This window comes from Drosophila nasuta, chromosome 2L (assembly GCF_023558535.2).
Source record: "Drosophila nasuta strain 15112-1781.00 chromosome 2L, ASM2355853v1, whole genome shotgun sequence".
NCBI lineage: Eukaryota > Metazoa > Arthropoda > Insecta > Diptera > Drosophilidae > Drosophila > Drosophila nasuta.
The window spans coordinates 16,295,415-16,314,819 of NC_083455.1; the positions used below are offsets into that span (position 1 = coordinate 16,295,415).

At 50.2% G+C, this 19,405-nt stretch overlaps 2 protein-coding genes across 2 annotated transcripts; one reads left to right on the forward strand and one right to left on the reverse strand.

The window, feature by feature from the left end:
* Window positions 1-10: 10 nt before the first annotated feature.
* LOC132798791 (protein purity of essence) lies at window positions 11-18,108 on the reverse strand. The gene is given in 15 exon segments (XM_060810772.1): window positions 11-298; window positions 563-2,159; window positions 2,220-4,236; window positions 4,303-4,782; window positions 4,843-5,750; window positions 5,811-6,602; window positions 6,668-7,360; window positions 7,421-7,625; window positions 7,678-13,642; window positions 13,707-14,222; window positions 14,316-16,458; window positions 16,513-16,937; window positions 17,404-17,488; window positions 17,490-17,499; window positions 17,680-18,108. Coding segments are annotated over 15 exon segments (16,044 nt in total). The 5' UTR covers window positions 17,799-18,108; the 3' UTR covers window positions 11-209.
* A 149-nt stretch (window positions 18,109-18,257) lies between these two features.
* LOC132798795 (TBP-related factor) lies at window positions 18,258-19,178 on the forward strand. Its single transcript, XM_060810776.1, has 2 exons — window positions 18,258-18,484; window positions 18,547-19,178. The coding sequence occupies exons 1-2, from the start codon at window positions 18,348-18,350 to the stop codon at window positions 19,064-19,066; spliced, it is 657 nt and encodes a 218-aa protein (XP_060666759.1). The 5' UTR covers window positions 18,258-18,347; the 3' UTR covers window positions 19,067-19,178.
* Window positions 19,179-19,405: the final 227 nt, after the last annotated feature.

Here is a 19,405-nt window from a genome sequence, read left to right on the forward strand (position 1 = left end):
ATCTCACTTTTGTTCTTTTTCATTGTGCAAACGAATAATTTTATTGATTAAATAGATATAGGTGATAAATATATAAGTATTATTATGCATATTATGCTTATAAGCGAAACACACAGCTGCAGCTGATCCGCCGATTAGTGTTAGTGTAAGTTCATTAAGTTGCATCCATTGTAAAATATGCTGAAAACTCTACTGCTGTATTCTTGAATTTAACTAGAGCTGGTCGCATTCGTGGTGGGCAGCGTGGCGAGCACCTCCTCGATAAAGCTGTCCGGCTGCTCAATCAGATTTAGTAAACCTGCAAGGAAATAGAAACAGTATTAATAATGATTATAGGAAGAAAGATATTTGTAGATAACATTATATAGATATTAAATAAATGTTTATAGAGTATATAGGGATGGATAAATATGAATCATTACGAATTACAGATATAGTTGGAAATAAATGAATCTAAAAAGTAGTAAATGAATGTATATGAATGGATGCGGATATAAATAAATATCAATGGGAAAAATGAATATAGATGGATGTATAGAAGCGTATTATCTAATGATCGTACCTGCTACATCGCAGAACTCTGCAAAGGAGGTGCAGGGCAAAAACTCATCCGTTAACGTCTGCAGAATGCTGTCTGTGGACTTGAGCATGGCCTCATCGTTCTTGCGTATGTACTCAAACAGCGAAGCCTGCCAATCCTCCTCCTTGGGCGTGCTGACGGTCTTGAACAGCGTGTTGTAGATCATATCGATGAGTGACCACATCATAAGGAACGGCTTATACACTGCATACTCCTTGGCCTGACGATCTGATGGCGCTAGCAGCGCCTTGCACAGCACAGACGGTGACACATGACGCGCCTGGGCCACTGCCACGAGACGCTTTAGATGCGCCAGCTTATGCTTGTTCCACATCTCGCGACTGTGCAGTGACAGCGAAATGGTCAGCTGGTAGAGTGGTCCATCGACCTCGTAGCCACACTCCAGCCATTTTTCGCTGGGCGCTGCAGTTAGATAATTGAGCAGAGTTTTACTATCCCTGGCCGCAGAGCGTGAGGAGAGCAGCAAATAGACCGCATAGAAGAGCAGGTAGGGCACAAAGTGCATATTGGATTGTGGGCCGCCGCCGCCAGCATCATCGTGGAAGCTACGCTCCCAGGCGAAACGCACCAGCAGCAGCTTCAGATCGTGTATGCTGCTCGTATACGAGATGTCGCAACGCTGGGTGCTCTCCTGCATGTAGCTGCTGTGGCGGGTCATGCAACCGGAGAAGGCGGCCTCACCAACAGCTGGTCCCCACAGTGGCAGCAGCCCATTGCACCGAGTGTTGGCATTCTGCAGACTGGCACGATCCCACTCATCGCGGCCACGCGTCAAGCGTATGGCCGAGGTGTGACAATCCACGTGCACGACATTAAAGTGGGTAACAGTGGTGTATCCAATGGTCTTCCGTGACTTTAGCTCAAATTCCTCAACATTGCAGCGCTTGGTGAAAGTGTAGATGCCCAGCACCTTCTCAGGCTGGCAGGAGTAGCCCTCGCGGCAGATGAAGCACGTCAGGCCCGTCTCGTCGCGCAGCTTTTCGATTTTCTGCAGTATTGATCCCTTGGCTGTCACCTGTCCCTTCTCGTTGGTGCGCATACCGAGTGCATCCAGTTGCTTCTCTCGCGTCGCCATCGCCAGTCGCTTCTTCTCGGCGCGCGTAAAGTCGCGCACCTGTTGAACACGCGATGCCGTCGCCGCATCGGTGCTGAGTGCCTCTAGCAGATTCTCGGCCAAACTGCCGACATGCTCGTCGCTCGACACCTGCTCCAGTCGATGTATAATAGGTATAATGTCTTTGCTGATGGCCAGCTGTGTGGCCTCATGATGATTGGCGAGGCCGGTGAGGAAGCGCAATATGTACTTCAAGCTGGGTCGCGATATAAACTCCTTTAGCTCATCCGAGTCCGTTCGCAGCAGCGTTGGTTTCACACATGGCGCATGCTCCATTATGTAGGCGAGTGCTCGCTCCACTATGCCCAGGCTAACGATGTAATCCTTAAGGGTGCCGCCAATGCAATTGTGCTCAATCTGATTGGTGAGCACGCAGAACAGTTCCAGCTTGAATTCCTCCTCAGTGGTGCGCTCAGTATCAAAGCGATTGAAGTCAAGTGTGTGCTAAACAAAAAGAAAGTTAGTAAGCACAGCGGCAGGGGGAAACTCTCATTTGAATCTCACCTTAAAGTGTTCGCAGAGCAGCGCCATTTTGACCTCGTTGCCATAGACAAGCGCAGCCAGCACACGAATGAGATGCCGCAACACCGATGGATTGTTGCGCACATTGGGACAATCGGTGCAGGAGATCAACGCACTGACATACTCGGGACCACCAAAAGTGAGCGAGAACTGCAAAAACGAGTCAAGCGTATCGCTGGCGGCCTTTGAAAGTATGGTTTCCATGATTTCGAGCAACTGTTCCGTGACAGCCGATTGAATAGAATCGTTCTCCGATTGCAGGCACATCTGCAGCACCTTAAGCAGCGTATTGATGGCGCCCACCTCGGGCTGGCAGAGCACCTCCTGACAGCGTCGCACCTTGACACAGATGAGGAATAACTTGAGCAGCACCTGAATGAGTTCACGTTGTCGCGAGATGCGCTGCAGGCTGCCGATGCGCTCCAGCATTACACGCAGTCCATTGCAATCGGCCAGCACATTGGCCATACGATACAGCTGCTCGGTGTCCACTTGCTCTTGGCTCTTGTTATTGAGTGTTTCCACAAATTCTTCGGTGGCATCGCCGAGCAAGCCACGCATGCGATAAACAATGCGCATGGCGTCCCGATCGCCGCCTTCGGCCAGCCAAACTTTCTTGTACACATCCTTCACAGGCAGATCCAGGCTAATTATCTTGTTGTTGACCAGCAGCTCCATGCCGTTGTCATCCTCGAGCAGCGCAATCAGCTCGCAATCTGTGCAGATTTTGTTCTTCACATCGCGCATTAGCGGTCCCAAGCCCACCTCGCTGGATGGATACGGATTGCCGAGCATACGACCTTGCAAAAAGTCCTCCTGCTGTGGATCCTTCTCCAGTGTCATGTAGAATTCGCTCTCGTCGTGCTCCTCGGGATGGATGATCGAGTATAAACGCTCGAAGATAAACACGGGTGTTTTGATGTCATTCATGCGTGTCTTCTCCACCGTATCGATGAGAATCTCCATAAAGGCACGAGTCTCCTCCTCTGTGCCGCTAGTCATCTCCTCCAGCATCTCCAGCAGCTTCTCCTGCGCATCATCGATCAGACGAGTACGTTGCACCACCAGACTACGCAATGCCAAATAGCTCTCCAGCACTGGACCCAGCAGACGCGTCTTGTAGGTGCGTCGAATGTTGGGGCACTCAAGGAACAGCCACAAGAGCTCCACATACTGGCGCAAAGCATAGCCCAGCGATAGGTCCGATGACAGCGAGTGCTCCTCCATGCGATGTATTTTAGTTATCTCCACAGCGAGCAATTGGGAAATATCGTTAAGCACTCCGCGCAGCACAAGATACTGTAGCCAAGGTGTCTCTGTGGCCACGGTGCGATAGAGCGTAAGGAACTCGGCACTTGCCTCTCCAGCTTCGCCCACATGCTTCAGGAAGCCGGTTAGCATGTTTAACGCCTGCTGCTTGCGTTCACTGGTGCGACAAAGGCCGCTGAGCAGAGAGCACGCCAACTGGCGGCCAAACCGCGAGTTGGCATTGAAGAGCAACGGTTGTATCCACTTGGCATTGAACACCAGGGGCTTGATTACCTTCTCCTTATCGAGCACACGCTGGCGCCAACGCAGTCCATACTTTTCCGACAAGAAGGCAGCACGCACATCGCCACGTCGCTTAATTGTATCGCCTGCTGAAGTTGCCTGCTGCTTGCTGGCGCGTTGCTTGCCCTCCTGCCGATGCTGGTTGCCCTTGCTGCTAGTGGTTGTGGTCGGCATGCGACTACTCCAAGCACTGTACTCGTGATTGCGATCTGAATTGAGCCAGGCACGATAATCAATGGTGTTGCCTTCAAGCAGCTTAATGCTGCACATTTCCGTGGGCGATTGTTGTGATTGCTGTTGTTGCTGCTGTGGTTGCTGCGACTGTTGTTGCTGCTGCTGCTGATTGTTGTTGTTCTTGCTGGCGCTGTTGGGCAGCGCAGGACAAATCAGATTCTGCATGATGCGCAGACAAGGATGCAACACCGAGGTAACTGGACCACGTGGTAAACTATGGCAAATATAGAAAATTAACATTTGCCAAACAAACAGTTGTAAAAAGTTTTCCTCAACTCACCGACAGTTGCTGATGAACAGCTCAAAGATGACCTTCAGCTTGTACTCCCAGCACACATCGTCCTGGCCGAGTAGCACCTCCAGCAGCGTCATCTCCTGATGCACAGCCGCCTCCAAACTAATCAACGGTATGGATCCCATCAACGCGTTCTTTACACGCGCAGTGACCAACTGCAGCAGATGCATACAGGCCTCGGCATTGTCCTTGGTGAGCACCACCAGCAGATTGCGCACCTCCTCTTGAATCTGTGGTGTGCCGCGTCGCAAATTGTGCTCGGCCAGCTCGCTAACCAGCCCCTGGCTGTAGAGACCCACACGACAGTCATAGTTGTAGGCCATGGCTCGCAGCAGCGTCAAGCATTGTTCTGTGGATGCCAAGGCGCAGCCATAGCAGCGATTCGTTGTGTGACTCACCTCAGCACCAGAGGGAAGCGTTGCGGCTGGCTGATCCTGTTGCTGGCGATCATACGCAACTAATTCACTGCAGAAAATAACACAATTATAATCGATCTTTAACTGTTAAGTCAAGTGTCCCTCTCACCTGCGACACGCCTTCACCTTCTGCACAATCTTGCTGAGCTCCTCGAAGCTAGTGCGCGACTCGACGCAATATTTCTGCGCCAGCAGTTGGATGATTTTGTTCACCTGCGACGTGCTGTGCACGCTGCCCATGTTGTCCTCCACCAAACGATCGCTGCTGCGATGCTCGGCCACCTTCTGTATGAGCAATTCCAGCATTTGTTTGTTGGTCAACAGCTGGCGATAGATGCGATCCGCCCGCTCCAACGAACTGTGTATCAACTGAACCGTCTTGGCGCGATCCTCCGCGGACTCAATTGGATCCACAGCGCAACAAACACGCGCATACATGCTGAAATCGAACTTAGCATATTTACAGAAGCCGCAGGCATGGCACAAGAACGGATCCTTCTCGTCATAGTTGATGGCCCGACACTTGTGGCACTGGAACACGTTCTCGCCACAATTACCACAAACACCGGGATACGCAGGCACCGCTGCACTGCAGCGTGGACACTGTAGATTCTCGCTGGAACCGCTGACAGTCTCGTAGAAGTCGGCGAATTCAATCATCAGATTGCAGGCTGTTATAGGCAGCGGAAAATCAATCTTCAACTCGGTCTGTCCCGACTGCAGGGACACGGAACGCGCCTTGTGCCACAGCGCCGGTCGGTTCTTGAGCTCGACAACAGCCTGAACGCTGCGATTGTTGTAGTAGACATTGATGGTGCGCACCATTTTGGTGCGTTTGAGATCCGCAATGCGCACAATCAGTTTGGAGATGGTGTGGCATTGGACCAGCTTGTAGATCATTGTGGTTGTCGTATACTTCGAGTCCGATTTAACCGAAGGCAGCTTGATGTTGGCCATCGGCACCTCGGGATTATTGCACACCAGACACGGTTCCGATTCTAGGTAATAACCATTTACCTAGGAAAAAAATTGTTTTACGTTTCACAGTTCAAAATTCTATTTAATAACTAGACTCACCTGCAGTATGGACTCTAAAGTTGTATAGATGGGCGCATTCGGATGCTTGCAGAGCAGCTCGTTCTGCTGGCGCAGCACATCGACAGCACGCGACACGAACTCTGGCAGTCGCTCCGTAATGCTGCGCGTGCTAAGCGTCAAGTAGCCCAACAGATCAACAAATTGCGCAGTGCGACGTCCATAGCTCGGCACCAGCGGCCACAGATTCCAGAAGATGGTGAGCAGTTTCTCGCGCTGCCGCTCGTTGGCATGCTCGAAAAGACCCGTCATAAACGAATGCGCCTGCCAGCGCAGCTGACTCACATTGTTCTCGAGCAAAAAGATGCGCACAAAGCGTATGATGAGGGCATCGCTGGCATAGCGGAAGATCTGATGCACAAATGTGCTGCACTGTGCCGGGTCGAATTTGGAGTAGTAGGCGGTGTCAGTGTCCTCGCTCTTCTCGCGCTCTCCGCGCAACTTGCTGCTCGTCGAGGGCTGTGCCACTTGTTGCTGCTGTTGTTGTTGCAACTGTTGTTGCTGTTGCTGCTTGACGCCAGTTGCCAGTGGCAATGGCATATTGCAGACGGCGGACTGCAAAAGTTGTATGATTATGGGAGAGACGCCATCGTCCAGCTGATAGCAGGCAATCTCCATGAGCATGGCGAGTGCATCCTCGTGCACCACGCAGAATTTTTGCCAGTTGCCCGTCCGCATCTGGCTAATCTCCTGGCAGGTGCGCAGATGCTCCGTGAGCTCAACCAATGCATCGTAGCTCAGCAGTGGCGGATTGACATTGTAAGGAGCGCCATTCTGTAAAAGTTCACAAGGGGAATTAGCAAAGAATGGATGAATTATCAATTAAGATTAGTTCTCACCTTGCTGCTGACAATATTGCAGACGCGTTTCACCACACGGAAGTGTGCATCGAGCGAATGCCCATCGCGATACATGCGGAACTTCTCCTTGCTGCCGCAAATGTACATGAGCAGCTTGCGTACTTGGCGACGCAGTAATGCATTCAGATTGAGCATCATGTATTCGCAGAGCGTGAAAGTCATTGCCTCACAGAAGCCACTGTCATAGTTATCCGGATGTGCGCTGCTTAATCGCAATATCTGATATGGCAGACGCACAATGATCTCGGTGAGCAGCGCATCATACGACTCAAAGATGTCGGGATAGTTCTTCAAATAGTTGTGCGGTATGAGTATCGATATGTCTGGTTTGGGGCCGTGTTTAATAGGCTTTAGCAACTGTCCTGCGTTGCCATTGTTCGATCCATTGCCCGCAGCTGGCTGGGCACCGCTGACGCCGCCAGCAGCATAAGGATCGCCGAGCACCTGCTTCCAGTGCACGAGAAGCGTGTTGAGCGCCTCCAAGGCATAAACAAAAGCTCCACTCTTGCTCAGCACATTCGCTGTGGTGCTGGCCACAAAGGAGCTGTTGTCCTTGAACTGATGCGGGGGTGATGTGGTGCCCGTCTGCTTTGACTTTGTCTTGCCCATCATGACGCCAAAGAGCGAAAGTAGCGCAAGACGCACTTCGTTGCCTGGGCATTTGGTTTCCATCTATAAATAATTGGTATTTAATTAAGTTGCTTTAAATGAAAGCTTTCATGCATTTGTTACCTTGGTGGCTGCGCCTCGCTTGCCAATCTCCACGTACTCGACTAGAGCGGCTAACAAATCCTGCAGCACTTGCTGATCACGCTCATTGTTGCCATTGAGATCCGTGGTTAGCATCAGTATAACTTGTATGAGTGGTATGGCCTGTAATCCATTGCACAGATCAAAGGTGCCCAGATGCTCGATGATGCTTTCCAGCACGGCAATTCTGTAAACAGAGATTAGTCTAACATCTCTTTAGAAACGACTTCCAAACTCACCTTAGATCATGCAACTTGCTGAGCTTCTCGTCCTCGTTGATCTCGTTATCCTCGCTGCTGCTCATGGCGCTCAATGCGGCCACGCAACTGCCACTCGGACCCGGCTGCTCGGCATCCTGATCCTTGCCCTGGCGCGGCGGCGATGCATTCGCATGATCTCCAAAGTTGCTGCTGCGCGCCGAGGTGCCGCCAATGCTCTCCACGCCGCTGCCGCCGCTCTCGGATCCTCCGCTGCCAGCGGGTTCAGCGGGCGACGTGCGCAACGTGGAACCATCGGTGGCTACGTTGGAGCCCTCATCATCATCCGAGCCAGCTGTGTCGCCACTAACCGCACCCGGTGCAGCCGCGGCACCCAAACGTATGCGGGCCAAATTCACCAATGCCTGTTGCACAGATTGCGGCACATTCGGATCACCGGCACTCTCCTGCAGACTGACGGCAATGGCAAAGTCCATGATGGCATCATCATCCGCATCCTCGGGCAGTCCAAGCAGCCGCGGGAAGCCAAAGCCCATGAAACTCAAACGCTGCTGTTGCTGTTGTCCGCCAGCTGCATCTCCTTCGAGCAGTGCATTGGCATCCGCTCCAGCATTGCCACCAGCAACAGCCACAGCGGCGGCATCCACAGCCGCAGCAGCTGCTTCCTCGATGATGTCGCTGGCTGCCTGGGAGGCAGCACCTTGAAGTGCGCTCAGATTGCTGCTGCTGATGGCGGACGTCGAAGGTGTGGGCGTCGAGCAAGCTGGTGGCGTGGAGACCACGGCGGGCTTGCGTCGCTTCATGCGCGGACTGAGCAGCAAGATGAGCGCCTCCTTGGCGCTGTGGCTTATCACACTGGCGTCGTGCTTTAGCAGTCCAATAAAGTATTTGGTCATGCGACCCACTTGACTGGCATCGGCCAGCGCAAAGCCATACATAATCTCCACCAGACAATGCACGATGGTCTCAGCCTGGCACAGACCGCGTCGTACAATATTCGTGGGTTCATCCAGTCCCGGCGTAACCTTATGCAGCTCCAGCACAATGGCCATTAGTGACGGCACAATATCATAGTTGCATTCGGCACAGATCTTCGCCAGCGATTGAGGACGCGCATTGGCCACTCCGCGCACTAGCAGAATCAAGCGATAAAAGGCCTCTGGGTCAATGTCTTGCAATGTGTCGAGCTGTGCGAGTTTCGGTTGCATGGCCTGCAGCTCGCCGTGCACAAACTGCAGCAGCACACCATCCTTGTAGCTGTGATAGGAGCTGCGACTGCCGTAGAGCGTGGCCAGCACGTAGCGTGCTTGGGTCTGCACAGGATTCGGTGTGGGCAGCAATAACAATGCACTCGCTGTCTTCACCGCCTTCTGGCGCATGGCGCTGGCAACAGCGCCTCCGTTGCCGAGCAGATGCAGCGCACAATCGAGCACCTCCAGCAAATGTGTGCACATTCTGTCCAGTTGTGTGATGCAATTGAAGCCCTCGCCAAAGTTGGCTGCACTCGCTGGCGAAGCAATCGCTGTGGCCGCATTGTTGCCAACACCTCCATTGGCTGCGGGCAACTCTTCGCTATCGTCGGGCCAACCCACGAGCTCCTTTGACTTGCCGTACACCTCAATGCAATCGAGCAACGTCACATGCTCCGGATCCTGTGACTTGGCAAAGCACACCTTGAGCAGCTTGTCAGACTGCAGCATTTCCTCACGCGTCAGCGGTATATCAAACCAGCGAGCACGTCGCACAGGCGTTGGAATCGTGCGTCCCAGAATACTCACCGATTGCGGTGCACGCTGTGGATCCTGGGTACCGAGGAGGACACGTATGCCGACCATCACAACGTTGGGATCGCTGTTGAGCACCTCGAGGGTGAAGCCATTCGCTCGCGCACTAGCCACAAACATCCCCGTGGAGAAGAGTCGCGTCTTGAGCTTCTGCTTGTTGTAGATCTGCAGCAAATCGTTGCCACCGAACTCGACATCAGCCAGCATGTTGCAGTGCTCGAAGAAATCAATGGGAAAGACGGGCACACCGCCCGAAGTCAGTTGTTTCTGCTGTCCGCCTGCGGATTTTCGAGGCAGCTTGTTAGGCTTCGATTTGGGATTGTTTGCCGTTGTAGTACTTCCGCTCTTGGCCAGCAGCGTGGCCGAATACAGTTGATTGCCCAGCGGTTGCACCCGCGGCGACAACCAGAAGCTCGTGTGCTCTGGTTGGGCAGAGAAGATGCGCAGACTGCCATCCTCGCAGAGCAACAGCAGGGTTGTCTTCTCGGTGCCTGCCACCGAGTGGCGTATCCCCACCACGTCCATGATGCGCGACTTGGCCGACTGTGCCTTGATCTCCTGCATGTAGATCAGTTCTGGCGTCAGCATCAATATGATCGGATTGTTTGAGGTCTGCATGTTGGCATAGATCAAGCCAGGATGTCCCGCTACCTCGGTCCACTGCACCAATGGTTGCAATGGTCCCTTAGAGGAGGACTTGCTCACAGCAGAGTTTGTATCCAGATGGTAGATGCCTTTGACACCTTGATTGACATTGGTTAGCGGCGAGACAAAGCTACGTCCGCTGGCATAACTGTAGAAGAGCAACTGCAGTGCATGCGAATAGTAAATGGAGACGCCTCCGCCGCCCACCTGTCCATTGACATCCTTGATGTGATGATGGCTTAGCTCCAGCGTATTTGTCACATAGAAATCACCATGCACGGCCAGACTCTGTTCGTCCAGCGCCTGATAATAGATGTAACCGCTACTGGCAAAAGTCAGCATATAATAAGCGCCCTCCTGGTAGATGAATGTGCAATCCCTGATTTTGCCCACAGCGACCAGATAATAGTACTTGGGGCTGTAAGTATCCACGGCCAAATCATAGATCTTGACATAATCCGAGGTGACCAAGGCGAGCAACGTTTGCGAGCCCGGCAACCACACAGCCTTCTTTATGTAGTTGCCATTGTCCAGCTGTGGAGTGACCACAATGTGTTCGTTGGTGCTGCCGCTGCTGGAGAAGGTCAGCACATGACACTCCTTGAGTCCGCACACGGCAAGACAATCCTCATTGCATGGGTTGGCGGCCAGCGAGAGCACAGTGCAAGCGATGGGCGCCGAGCTGAGCTGGGTGAGCGTCAATTTGCGCTTGGAGGCATCCGCCTGCTTCAGTAACGCTGACAACTGCAGTATGGTCACCTTGCCCTTCTCATGCGACACGGCCAGCTGCTGACGCCGGCCATGCGGCGACGATAGACAGCAGAAGGCCACACGACGCACCACACCCGATGAAATCAAGTGCTTGATGGTTTGTCCCTGATCGCCAGAGTAATTCATGCGCACATTCTCAAAGGCGCCCTCCTGTGAGCCGAGTGTGGCAAACATCAATTGATCTGTGACCTGGAAACTTTGATCCAGTTGATGCAGTCGCTCCAAAGCGGCCGTGGCACGCTTGTGACAGCCGACAATGGAGTAGAGCGTGCAATTCTCGCGTATCGATGGCAGCAACACATCGAAATACTCCAAGATGCAGCGCACAACTAGCAGCCATTGATCCGGATGCTGCAGTGCGTCGCGATGCGGTTCCAACAACTTGCCAAGCAGCGTAATGCGCTCGTTACTTAATGAATCCTTGCGCAGCTGTGTCTGCGGCATCGAACGCTTCTTGCCCGCCGCCAAAAGACTCATGTGAGCAGCAACGTAGCCATCTCGCGAATCACAGCCACTTGTGGGCAGACGACGACTCAACGCCTGACACGAACCATCCTCCTTGGCGCCGCAGTCGCAAAAGAAGTTGCCATACTTGGCGTAGCTGACGTCATGCCCCTTGTGGCAGACACGTGCACAAACGGAGCACACACCAACCGTGTTAATCATGTTACAAGTGTGGCAGTGATACCAATGCTGATTCATGAACTCCTTTTGCGTTTGCGAGAACGTGCAGAGCTTATTGTTCAGCGTATCCTCATCGGAGTCATCGAGCAGCGAATCCTGCTCCTGCTGCTCATCGGCCAATTCATCGAACAGCTCGTCAATGTCCAGCTGCAGCTCATCATCCCACGGCGGCATATGCTGGCGACTGCCACGATAGCCGATGCCCTGCAACAATTCGCTCAGATATTTGAGTAGTGCACTCACATTCTCGGCGTGACGCAGTTGCTTGTCCGGCAGCTGCAACTTAGCCAGTTCAAGCCACAGCAACGTGGTATTGAAGAGGGCCACATGACCACGTGCTGGCGCCGCATCTGCCAGTGTAATCATTATCTGCAGCACATCCGCAAAGTCGCAGCCATCTTGTGGCGGCGTAATCAATGTTTGTCCCAGTTGCAGCAGCGCTTGGAAGAGTGGCGCAGCCAATTGGGCAGCCGCTGGTTGATCGCGCACTAACGACTTGATGAAACTTAAAAGCAGCGCACCATTGCGATGTGTTGTCGCTGTGTTTGCTTGTTGGTCGCAGGCCTGCGATGAATCCTCCTCCGATTGATTATTGGGCTGATTGGCGGCCTGCCAAAGGCTCAAGATTTGCGATGTATTTGGTGCTGGATTTCCTGCGCAATCATAATCAATGTCCATGGCATCCAGTTGATCCGAGATGCTGGGCATGGCCGAAACTGTGGCCATATTCGTGGGTGTCTGGGCATTGCTGCTCGAGCTGCTCGACGGTTGCATAACGCTGGTCAACAGCTTGCATGACGCTTCACAGCTGCTGCTGTTGGCCGCCGCATTCACCACATTGGGACCGTAAATAATGTGCGCCAACCAGAGCTTCAAACGTGCCACATCCACGGTGCCCAGCTCTGCGAAGCACTCGACCAACTCCTCGTGCTGAAAGTGTGCATCCGGCTGAGAAGATTGCTCAAACAAACGCTCCACAAACTGCAGCATTTTGCGGGCATAACTCAATGGCAGCGTGGTGCCCGTGAAACTGAGCAACAAAGTCGTCAGGCTGCCAGCGCGCTGCTCCTTAAAGAATTGACGCATTGCCTGTACAGCAGTTGGGACATCGAGCATCTTGATCATGGTCTTCAGCACCGCAAAAAGCATCGATTCGTTAAACAGCGCTCGCTGTTCCTGCTGCTCTCCAGCTGTAATTGTCGTTGTTGGCTGTCGCAACTCCGCGGCAAAATCGATTAGCATGTGATAACAGTGTCCAATCATGTGCTCAAAGAGCAGCTGTTTATGTGCCTCGTTGGTCAGTCCATGGAGCATTTCGCGCAGACATTGTTCGCTTTGGCTCTGCAGATAATCGGTACGCATGTCCATCATGGAAGCAATAAGCAGCGGCTTTAATTGCGATTCCACCTCGCCAATTGCTGTGCAGAACGGCAGCAACAGCTCCAGCAGATGAAGTATGGACTTCAAGCAATGCTTTAGAGTGTGTAGCGTTGAATATGTTGTGGATTTTGTCAATTCTGTGATGTGTGCATCGATAACATTCAGAGTGTATGGCTCGACGGGATGTTGTTTGCCATTGAAGGCATCATCGTTAACCAGCAAGCATTTGGGCCACTCGTTGGCAATCAGCTGTTTGTCCTCGTTGGGCAACAGCTTTAAGAAGGCCGCATGCAACTCCAGCATTATGGCTGGCTTATCACTCACCACCGGCACAATCAAATTGAGCGCCTGCTCTGGCGTTGTACTCGACAGCTGCTTCAACATCTGGGCGCGCACAATGTTCGAGATGAGTGTGTACGAGTCCATCAACTTCATGAGCAGTTCATTGCTTAACTGGGTGCGTTCCAGCAGCTCGCCGGGTGTTAATATGCTGTCCTCGGTCAGCTTGGATTGCGGATCATCGATGGACTCGCTGGAGGAATAAACCTCTGGATCATTGGCAGCACTGGAACTGTCGCGTTCCCTGCTCTCCGAAGTGATGCTTTCGCTGTCGCTCTCCTTGCGCTGCAGTTTGTAGCCCTCCTTGTCCGCCCAGGCCACAGCTTGCATGTGCGCGACCAGTGCATCGAACAGTATGAGATCCGATAGACGAGGATTGGAGGCTGCTAAAAATAAAGTTTATTAAGTTTCTTGTTTTTCTCGATTGTGTATTCATTGTAAACCTACCTTTGTTCAGCAGCTTGTTGAAAGCCTCTACGCCCAGCGACGTCTGCTTGAGACTGTAGCGAATATCAGCGGCGCGATCTCCGACCTGACCCCACAGCGACTCCGCGTACTGCGTGTACATGCCCTGCTTGATTAGACTATTGACCACCAGATAGTGTGAGTTGGCCAAAGGGCAACGAATGCTCCAAATAAGCGAGTGTAAATTGGGCGCACGCTCGCTCTTCAGCGATTCCACATGCGAAGTGGATGGTGGCAGACCCAACAGAAGTTTCCAGGCCACGCTGAAGCAATACTGCATGGCGCACAGATTGTGCAGATTATCCTTGTCTCTGGCATGCGCCGACATATCCGTAATGGCCAGTATATCAATCAAAGCATCCACTAGTAGCGGATACTTGAGTTTATCCGGTGTGCACAGGATAAAGTTCCAGGCTAGGCCATCCAGCTTGAATTCCTGCGACCAATGCGGTTTCGACGGATCCGTTGTGACCAGTGAGTAGAAAGTGGGGCGAATGTCTGCGAGGATAATAGGGGAAGTTAGCAAATGTACTAAATGTATCTATATATAAAAATATTCTTATATATAACCAAAACTTTCTTAATACGCACTTGAATTGTAATCGCCTGCAGGTGACTTGCGGAACTTCTCCTCAATGTCCTGGCGACAATACGAAGTCAGCTTGGTACGACTGTTCAGCAGATCCGTAATCTTTTGCGTATCCGGCATGCTGCTGACGCTAAACAGATTCCATCGCACCTGATCGAGCAACTCGGGTGGTGCATTGTACAGATGCTTCATGAGATACTCCAAGAAGAGTAACAGCCGCGACAGCAGCATCATCTGGCTGTTGCGAACTGTGCGATCCACGCCGATGCTTCGACAAACATCAGCACAGCGAATAACGCCGCCAGCTGTCAACAGCAATATGGACTTCTTTTGCATCAAGTTAAGCGAATGGAAGAGGAATAATAACAGCTGGGCGTGCTCAATATTGAGATCCTCAAAGTCCGTATCGCTGGCCGACGAAGATGTTGAGCAAACGCCCTCAACAAGCGTGTTGATCAAACGATGCCAAACCGATAAGCAAGCCGCTTCCTTTTCCTGCGTGGGCTTCAATAATAAAATTTGCACGAGCACCGATAACGTGCTGGGATAGACTTGTAGTGGCCAGCTATTGGTATCGGTGGACCACGGGGAGATCGACAAATGCTGCAAGAGATTCGATTGCAGCTGCTCCGACAGCAGCGATGTCGAGATCAAATTGTGTATATAGCGTCCAGCGGCGCCTGAGAAACGTATCATGGCTGTCTGCCAATTGGAGCAGTTAGCCTCCCCGCCTGCACCGCCAGTGTTGCCTCCGCCACTCTCCTGGCGCATAACATCGCGATCAAAGTCCTTGATAATGTTGGCCATCAGCAGCATCTGCTGATCACTGACGCCCGCCTTCACATAGCGTTGCATGTAAGCATGACGATTGGCCAGAAACTGATCGAGGAAACAAAATATATCCGCTGCCAGATCCAAGTACTCATGTGGTTCATCTAATTTTGGCACCAATGCCGACTTCTGATCACCGTTGCGCTCCTGCGCACAGTTATTGGCATTATCGTCGTGTGTTTCTGGCGATAATGTCTCCTTGAACCAATGTCCCAAGTAACTCTCGCTGTCATCCTCCTCCGAGTTGTCGGAACAGGACAACGAATCATTGAAGTATGTGGTTGAATCCGAGAAACTAATTGGCTCGCATTCGGTGCGATCTTTGGTATTGGCACGCTTCAACGTGCACGCCTTGCGATATGCCACAGTGGCCAAGAAGGTGAATAATTGATGCAGCGTTGCCGTGTTTAGCACACGCACAATGCGCTGCAAGGCGCTGTAGTTTTGCAGTATATCAAATTGTGCTGCCTCCACATCGAGACCGCTGTTGGTGGCACTTGTTGAGCTGCCAGCGTTGCAGGCCGCCTCGATTTTCAGATCATCAATTAGCTCGGAAAGCAATTTAATGCTGTGATTGGCAATTGCGGCATTCAATTCGCCAAATCCTTGCTGCACCTTGAATAAATTCACTCGTGCAATGGGCGTGCTTGGCGCCGTTGTTTCACTTGTTGAGGCTGCTTTGGCAGCTGTACTGCTGCTGCTACTGCCGGAGGCGCCCATGGCACCCTGTATGCCGCTGATGAGCAGCCAGGAGCCGTAGCATAGATGGTTCTGATAGACATGCATGCGTGCCGAGGCCTTAAACATCTCGCCAATGCTCGTGTAAATCTCTAGCGCCTTGTTGACAATGCTGCACGCTTGCTCCTCGAAATCATCGTGATCCTTACTGCCTCCTGCAGTTGTTTGACTGCTCGATGCAGCTGAAGATGTTGGTTGTTGTTTCTGTGAGCTGCCGCTGGCCTGGCTCATGCTCAACACGCTGGCTGCTATCGAAGTCAATACGGCGTTATACAAGGCTGCAATGCCGCACACCGACAGCTTCTCAATGCGACTGGGAGTCAAGGGTTGCAGCGCAATTAAAGAATGCGCTTGTGCCAATATCGAGAGATCGGTGAGCATGTGCGTCATGGCCGCTTTAACGCTGCTGGCCTCCACTTGGGTCAAAGGCAAATACAGCGTCTTGCCACCAACCACAGTTTCCTGGTATTTGGAGCGATACCGATTCAATATGGGTAATGCAACGCCCACATCGAGTAGCGTATCCACACCTTGCTGATCCCGAAAATATTCCACATTGGCTGCCAGCAATTGCTCCTTTCAAAAATTAAATTAGTTGTGGAATCAATTACTTTTGCTTTTATTACTTACGGTGCAATCGCTGATCTCTTCGCTTAGTGGCACCCAGGTCATTTTGCCTGGCTCCAAAGGTGCCAATAGTTGTTGCAATATCACTGAAGAAAGATCGGACCGTGATCGTTTTATATCAGATTTTGGTGAATCCTTTTCTGAGCCAGCTGCGCCACTTCCTCCGCTACTGACACCTCCACTGCTGCTGCTGCTCTTACTGTTGGACTCGGGGTGTTTGGCACTCTTGAGCACCGCAGCGACGCCATTGTAATCGAATTGTGCAGCCCCAGAGCCATTTGCAGCGTGTTCGCGGCCCTCGCATAGCATTTTGAGTGCCACCAGCAACCATTTGATTTCATAGACCGACACTTTCGGAAGGCGGAAAAGTATGAAGCGTATGAGAATCGCGCTCGCATCGTGCAACTGTGCGATTTGCGTCTGGCAAACTGTAAAGAAAGAAAAAAACAGATAAATCAAACATTCATCAGAAGTAGCATATATATAAAAACAAATAAAACCAAGTTGCCTCCTGAGTCATGCGTAAAATTGCATTCTCAAGCGTAAAAACAAATTAATAAACATATATACAGTGAAAACTCCCTTAGACGGATATAGCTATTAGTTGAACACCCTCTTAAGCGGATACTTAATCTTAACACACTAGCCGCGAAAAAAAATTCTAAACAGTGAATTCCTCTTATAGACGAACTTCTCTATTAACGAGCACTTTTGCAGTTAACTTCGTTATGATGTAATAAAAAATATTCTATTAAACAAATGAAGGGTCTTGCATATCCAAAGAGTATACCCCAAGAAAGTATTCACTGTATTTCGTATTGTGGTGTAAAAAATAAAGCAAGTGTATGACAAATTGTGGGATGAGGAGAGGAGTCAGGAGGGTTAGAGACTTACTTGACTTGATTTGCATGAGCTTATCGGCCGCCAGAGCCGCAAACGCGGTGTAAAATTGCGTGTAATTGCTTTCGTCATCGAAAAAAATCATGTTCACTGTAGAAATAGAAACGCACAAATTAAAGTTTTACACGAAATTCTCTTAGTTTCGTCACTTTTTTGCTGGGTCGCCATATTTAATTTTGCAAGTCACCTTTGCAGGCAGGCAGCCAAGCAGCAGAAAAAAAATTTAATTTTCAACTGCGCCATTTGCGCATTATTTGCATTTGCACTCACCATCTGGTAATCGCTTTTAATATATTGCATATTTCATTTTTATTTAAAGCGCCTGTACGATTTGTTAATAGAGGTTTTACAACCGTATTCCAATCCGTACCTCCGCTGTGCGCCGACATTTTTGTAACTCTGATTTGACGTCGTCCCTTTTTTCACTTTTCTGCTCTCTTCTTCTTGTTCGACTTCGATTTGCTTTTGCTGCAGCGAAATGTCAACGTTTCGCGTGCTTTGGTATTGGATTTAGCGGCTTGTTTGTTGTGGCGTATTTTCTTTGTTTACGTATATGATGCAAAAATGAACGACAAATAATTTTCAGTGTCGAGTATTTTGTGTATGGTGTGGACACACCTTACACAAACAGCTGTCTAGTGTTAGTTAACTCTTTGCACAAATTATATTTTTGGGTTTACTGGTTTTTTGTAGGAAGGGGATAGTTACTGCAATTAGATAAAATTACAATTCGTACAAAAAATATAGAATTTGTGATTACAATTACGTTAATAAATAGGCGTGGCACACTTTGCAATTGCCGAGTGTTGACATTTTTCCACATTATTTTTTTTTTGCTTCAATGAGGCAGCACTGTTTTTTGCGTCGCATGTGTTGATTTTAGTAGTTTGTTAGTGGAAGTCGGCGTGTGTAAAGCTACTAGCTTGAATTAAATCAAGATGCAATTCCATTTTAATGCGCCCGATCCAGATACCAGTGTATCAACATTATTTAGTAATCCACATTCTGTACTACAGCCGCAACAGCCAGCTACATTAATCGAACCAAAAGATGCACAACATGAGATCAAACTGCAGTAAGTGGACCACATAAATATTGAAAAATATTTTCGTAATTTTTCACATGTTTTGCTGTCAGAAACATTGTGGCCACCTTTTCGGTTAACTGTGAACTGGATCTGCAGACCATCAATTCACGCACTCGAAACTCGGAGTATTCCCCCAAACGCTTCCGTGGTGTCATCATGCGAATGCATTCGCCACGCTGCACTGCATTAATTTTTCGCACTGGCAAAGTGATTTGCACTGGAGCACGCAATGAAGTGGAAGCGGATCTGGGATCACGGAAGTTTGCCCGCATCATTCAGAAGCTGGGCTTTCCTGTGAAGTTCATGGAATACAAATTACAAAACATGGTGGCCACCGTCGATCTGCGTTTTCCCATTCGTCTCGAGAACCTAAATCAGGTGCACGGACAGTTTAGTTCATATGAACCGGAGATGTTTCCGGGACTCATCTATCGCATGGTCAAACCACGTCTTGTGCTGCTCATCTTTGTCAACGGCAAAATTGTTTTCACTGGTGCCAAGTCACGCAAAGACATCATCGATTGTCTCGAAGCCATTTCACCAATTTTGCTAAGTTTTCGCAAGACGTAAAGCATGTATTTTGTTTGCATTTTAAGCCGTAGTTTAGCATATCTAGCATTTAACATATAATTTACAAATACCGTTGTAAGCTGCAGGGACAAACAAATAAACTTTACATATATTTAAAAAAAACACAAATTTTTGTTTTTATTTATCATATTGCCAGTGTCTCCACATTATAATGGTGGCATATCTTAGCAAGCTGTGAAAGTTGTGGTAACACTGGTTTTTAAAATTATTTTATTTTGAAATGTAACTTATATAAACAAATACATTTAAATTTGATTGAAATGAAACGACGAGTTTTACGATTCCCACAAACAGTGAACAATATTTTCAATTTAATAA

What these genes read in the sequence shown, in the direction of transcription:
- LOC132798795 (XM_060810776.1), top strand. Translation starts at nt 18,348, where the DNA reads ATGCAATTCCATTTTAATGCGCCCGATCCAGATACCAGTGTATCAACA. An exon ending in CAACATGAGATCAAACTGCA is followed by an intron (nt 18,485 to 18,546) that starts GTAAGTGGACCA and finishes TTTTGCTGTCAG; the next exon opens with AAACATTGTGGCCACCTTTT.